The 6,000-nt window shown below is 43.3% G+C and overlaps 1 protein-coding gene across 1 annotated transcript in view; it reads left to right on the top strand.

Annotated features, from left to right (window-relative positions):
* The first annotated feature begins 2,601 nt into the window (after positions 1-2,601).
* The window catches only part of KCNJ3 (potassium inwardly rectifying channel subfamily J member 3), a 272,522-nt gene continuing 269,123 nt past the window's right edge, over positions 2,602-6,000 (top strand). Inside the window, exon 1 of the mRNA XM_066577424.1 lies at positions 2,602-3,273. Coding sequence (XP_066433521.1) covers positions 2,602-3,273 — 672 coding nt within the window. The remainder of the gene's footprint in view (positions 3,274-6,000) is intronic.

Genomic DNA, 6,000 nt, shown 5'->3' with positions numbered 1-6,000 from the left:
CCAATCATAAAAAGGCCGGTGCCTACAATAGGGACCCCTCACACAGGCAGGCTTGTATTCACAGGTGCAAAAAAAATAGGACCTGCCCTATCTTGTGCACCAAAGAGTCCCATAGAGGTCTATGGGAGGTACGCAAACACGCACATCTGCCCGTGCAGGTGTGCAGTAAACCCAGTGCATATCCACAATCACTGACACCACAATAGGCTAATTAGCCATTTAAATCAGGGTGGAGTGATTCCCCTGCCAGTGTGAATGCGCAGTGCCTGTGCAAATGCACTCAGTATTTGCCCAGGCACATGCGCAAAATACAGTCATTCACTGCGCAAAATATTGAGCAGTGAGCGTTTTGTGTTACACGCTTGTCTGTCAAAACACAAAGACAGAAAGTTCTGCATCAAAATCTAAATGTATACATGCAGGCTGTGGAGCAGAAATTTGCAGCAGCAGATTGAGTGCAAATTCAGACAAATGTATGCGCAAATTTGATTATCGCAAATTTGCGCAGGCACGGCATGTTCACATGGATGGAGGACACCCCACTTGCCCTGATTTAAATGGCTATAAAGCCTAATAAGGTCTTTCCCGATGGGTCTGTGCATCCCACTGCGTGAGCATTTGTTTACCTCCTATACACATCTGTGGAGACCTTTGGTGCGCAAAAATAGAGCAGATCCTACTATTTTGTGCGCTCACAAACATCGTTATTGAGAACGAACCGACTGCCATCAATGGGTTATACTCTCTGCATATTCAGCGAACACAATGCGCGACACAAATACGTTCATCTGAAGGAGCCTTAAGCTGCGTCTTTAGCTCTGTTTTACGGAATAATTCCACACTGTGTGAAAACATCCTAAAGAATCCCTAATAATGTCCCCAAGTGCAAAACTGTAGACTATGAAGCCCATCTTATCTGTTCCTAGGAAAGTTAGGTGACAACCAGTCCTGCTTTACGCGAAGCTCCAGAAGTAGTCCCTCCTGAGCAGCACTTCCATCTAGTCATTCAATCATACAGAGATTTATCCCTTTATTACTAGACATGCCTATCATTCCAAGGAAGTTGGGTGAGGAGCTCTGTGTGAGTTGTAATAATAACAACATTGGTTATTTTGTCTCCCGGATCCCCCCCTCCCCCACCCCCCCCCACCCCCCAAAAAAAACAAAAAAAAAACACAACACAAAAACAAATATCTCTAAGAAATGTGTGTAAATAATTTGTAACAAGTGGCAATATTTGTGCACACACAAAGACATATGTAACTCTCACTGTGGAGGGTGACAGCTGCGGCTTTCCTCCAGACCAGCACTTACATAGTTAAAAATCTCTTCATTTTCCCAACACTCCCACTGCACTCCCACTCCATGCTCTGTGAATGGCAGCTCCAGAAGAGTAACACACAATATGGGGGTGAATTGTCAAACTTACATTATTTTGCTGTTGCATCGACTTCCCCTATATGTTATAAATATAGTACATGCATAAGGCTCCTAAAACTTGAAATGTAGGAATAAGGGGGGCATCATGCTCTGCTGCATCCTTGCACCTGTCATCATGCATGCATGTATAGCAAGCAGCATGATGTATATGTGCAGGAAAACATCCCTATTGTGTGCTCCTGTATGCTGGGCACTGCAGTCTGGAAGCTCGGTGTATGTATATGGGGAGTGGAAAGGAGAGAAGAACAGGAGGAGCTACAGATCCCTGCAGCTGATCACACACATACACACATACACTCACATACACCAACACTATCTCCATTCTGCCTAACACACTCTCAACACAACCATGATGATCCTATCACCTCCCCCAAAAAGAAAAAGGACTGGAGCTAATTCATCCTTTCTATGCATGCCATAAAGCATCTTCACTACTTCAGACTCCAAAGGATTTTATTTTTTGCAAAGGACATGAAGCCAAAAGCAGACCCTGAGCTGTGAGGACCATTATTAGTGCTTTTGTCCCAGGAAGCTAGGTTGCTTGCAGAAGACAACCTCATTGCTCCATCCTTAGATTATTGCAAGCACTGAACAGTTCTGCTCTGCTGATCTTCAGTTTTGGGGGGAGGGGGGGAATTGCCTCTGAGATTGCTAGGCTGGACCTCCGCTTGAACTCCTGTACATTTTGTTCAGTGATACTTTCAAGGCTCAGCTCCTTTCCGTGCACCTGTCCAGCCAGGAGAAACAATTGGGGTAATCAGGTTGTTACATTGTTTCATTTTTTTAATCATTTTTTTTTTATTTTCTTCTTTCTGTATGCCAACTTCTAGGCAACGTCGTCAACCCTGCAGGGGATGCTTTGCTGCAGAACCAAAGCCAAAAGGGATCGGGATCTGGGGATGAGATAATGATATCCTTTGTATTGTCTTTAGGAAGGAAGAAATTGATACAGTAAATCAGTTTGTTTTTTTTGCATCTTGTTCGATAGGAGATCTCGATGGATGTTCTTGGATTATGTGGCTTGTAGCTGAACGTAGGGACCATTACTTTCTCAGCAATTGAGGAAAAAAAATAAAAGGAAATCCGGAGAAGGAACTAAATAAGAAAGTGACACTGATTTGCACATCCATTGAATCTGGCTGTTGTTGCTTTTTTCATATTATGTCTGCACTGCGAAGGAAATTTGGGGACGATTATCAGGTAGTGACCACTTCGTCGAGTGGTTCTGGATTTAATCAAGCTGCCCCCAAAAGGAAAAGACAGAGGTTCGTAGAGAAGAACGGCCGATGTAACGTCCAGCATGGCAACCTGGGGAGTGAGACCAGCAGATACCTCTCTGACCTCTTCACCACCCTGGTGGACCTTAAATGGCGTTGGAATCTATTCATCTTTATTCTGACTTATACAGTAGCTTGGCTTTTTATGGCATCCATGTGGTGGGTCATTGCCTACATGAGAGGGGATCTCAATAGAGCACATGATGAGAACTATACACCTTGTGTGGCTAATGTCTACAACTTTCCATCAGCCTTTCTTTTCTTCATCGAGACTGAGGCCACCATTGGTTACGGATTCAGGTACATTACTGATAAGTGCCCAGAAGGAATTATCCTCTTTCTTTTCCAGTCCATCCTAGGTTCCATTGTCGATGCCTTTTTAATAGGTTGCATGTTCATAAAGATGTCTCAACCCAAAAAGAGAGCTGAAACTTTAATGTTCAGTGAACATGCGGTCATTTCCATGAGAGATGGCAAACTCACCCTGATGTTCAGAGTGGGCAACCTCCGAAACAGCCATATGGTATCTGCTCAAATCCGCTGTAAATTGCTCAAAGTAAGTATCCATAATGGAGTTAGAATTACATGATTATGTCATAATTGGACTGCTTTAGATATTGGTATCACTGTGTGTCCTATGCCCACCATTGCTGTGAGGTCACAAGGTTGTGTTAAAGGGATTGTAGCAAGATTACATGTCATCCCCCTTCCATTGGATTGGGGACAATTTGCTGATCGGTAGACGTCTCACTGCTTAGACCCATGCGTATCTTGAGAACGGGGGTCCTGTTCCCCTCTATCCTGCACCCCACACAATGAGGAGGAGACTGAATGGAGCACTGGCCATGTAAGTGCACTGATGGTCCATTCACTTTCAATGGGACTGTGGAGATGGCAGAGCAGCAAGCGCTCAGGTATTTCCATCAGCCCCATTGAAACGAATTGAGCGCCAACCGCACATGCTTGACCAGTGCTCCATTCATTCTGACATGACTGCAGGGGAAAAAGTGACCGCACAGTGACATTCAGAGGGAGAACCGGAGCCCCGTTCTCGAGATCGGAAGGGGTCTCCACTATGAGACCCTCTCCGATCAGCAAGTTATCCCCTATCCTGGTGATAGGGGATAACTTGTAATCTTGGTGCAACCCCTTTAAGGAGCCACCACACTTACATAATAGAACAGATTCATTGTCATGTATGTTGAGTGAACCAGGATAAGTGGCCAGTGTTGTCTTACAAAATGTGCAACATTTTACAATGTAACTTGCACAAAAAAATAATCACAGTCTGTTCTTATGATTTTTCACACTTCCAATTAAATCTTCTATTTCTGGAAAATATGACCTAAATCTAGACTTAACCAAGTGTCTCACACTGAATCTGAAAGGCAGAACTGACTGTAATGCTCACTTACAGAAGATAAATGTGAATTCTGGCCCAGTTGTGTTGTTTACTTATTTATGTTAGTGTTTAGGGCTAGCTGTGGGCTACACCGTATCAGTAGGCTGCTCAGAAGGGCCTGCTTTTTTCCAGGGTTGTTACATTCTAATTGTAATCCAATTGCTTTTTACCATTGATTTCTTTTTCATCGTTAGCAAATAAATTTCTTATTCGTAATGTCCACATACCGTGAAAGTTTGATTAATTTACTTTCTGTTGAAAATGCGGATGGTACATTGCAGACGGTATCCTTGTAATCCTAGTGATTGAGTAGCCATTTCGAGCTGACCTTTCCTCGTACTCCAATGTTATTAAAGTAGCGTGGTTAAATTTTACAAAGAAAATGCTCTTACTGTCAGTTTATTATGAAGCTGTCATGGCAACGAGACATCCTGATATATCAGCACCGCAGGGGTTAATGCCGTGTGCTACTTTTTAAGAAACCCTAGTTGATTTTCTTGCTCGTCTCAACCTGGCAGTAAAGACTAGGCTGGCTGTTCATTTAGTCACTCATCCATCACTGTTAGACCAACAAATTTATTTTCTCATATAACTTTCCAGCATAATGATCCCCCGGAGTCTCGGCGTTAGTTGGCTGCATTTTGCTTGGTCAGACTACAACAGTATTGATTTGCGGTGCCATCCCCATCATTTATCCTCACTGTGATCTATTTTGTCAATTCAAATCATCATTCCAGTTCAGCGTTTAGTCCACGAAACTCCTAATTCATAGTGGACAGTAGAAGCTGTAAACAGTGGCGTAAGGTCAACTTCAGGTGGCTGTATGTCAGCCACAAATCCTGATCCTAAGGTGGATTGAATGAGCCAAACTGACAGCATCATAGACCCCTATGATACTGTGAGTTTGGGGTTACATCTGAGCTGGGCATAAAACACCTTGTCTGGATCAGATGTAATCTGTTTTCCTAAAAAGATGAATATACACACTGTATACTAATATGGAGAACACAAAATATTATGATAAAGAGTCGAGGAAATTGGAAATCTGACCCTGACCTCTAATACAATAAGACCCTACCTAAAAGCAGAGCACTCGCTCTGAGAAGGGTAACCCCACATCAGGAACCTGGGACGACCCTGACTCCCCCAATTTTGTAAATGCACAATGTTTGCTGCAATAAATAACACATGCGCTATAGATGTTTAACTAACATCTAGATAAATACCAATGCAGAAATAGCAATTAGTCAGGAGATAGAAATTACATCCCCAAGTATTCTTAACACCAAACAGGCTTAGCTGACAATGGAACAGAACAGGAACTGCTGACTAGAGCAGAAACACCTTCAGACTAGAAGTATAACCGGCATCCTCAATGAGGAGGAGCTGGAATAAATGTGTATGGACTAGCATTGATTGGCTGGTTGGGATACATACCTTCCAGCTGACCAATTCGTTCATACACACGGGCAGAGAAGTGCTTATGTTGCCATCCACTGCCAGAATTACACAGAGCATGTGCCGGAGTGTGGATCTTGTGGGCCGTGATATCACCCCGGTCCCCAACTGACACGACCAGCAAGCCGCGACATTTGGGTTATTTGAGTCATGAACAGGCGGGGGTTTGTGGCTGTGATATGAATGAGTCTTGGGTGCCTGTAATGTCATCGAAATACCCAAGCCCATTATGGCTTTCGAAAGAGAACATAGATCACTGTAGAACTGTGTTCTGATCTAGGTTTGTAATACAGGTTCTAAATTTTGGCTTCATCGTGGCCATTTGAAGACAGCCCTAGCCTGTTAGTTTAGATACAATATGTAGATATATGGACACATATGATGTAAGGTACTTTTTTTAAATGGGTTAACTATGGGCTGAAC

The sequence above is a fragment of the Eleutherodactylus coqui genome, chromosome 8 (assembly GCF_035609145.1).
Source record: "Eleutherodactylus coqui strain aEleCoq1 chromosome 8, aEleCoq1.hap1, whole genome shotgun sequence".
Classification (NCBI taxonomy): Eukaryota; Metazoa; Chordata; class Amphibia; order Anura; family Eleutherodactylidae; genus Eleutherodactylus; species Eleutherodactylus coqui.
This window is presented reverse-complemented; position numbering and strand designations above follow the sequence as displayed.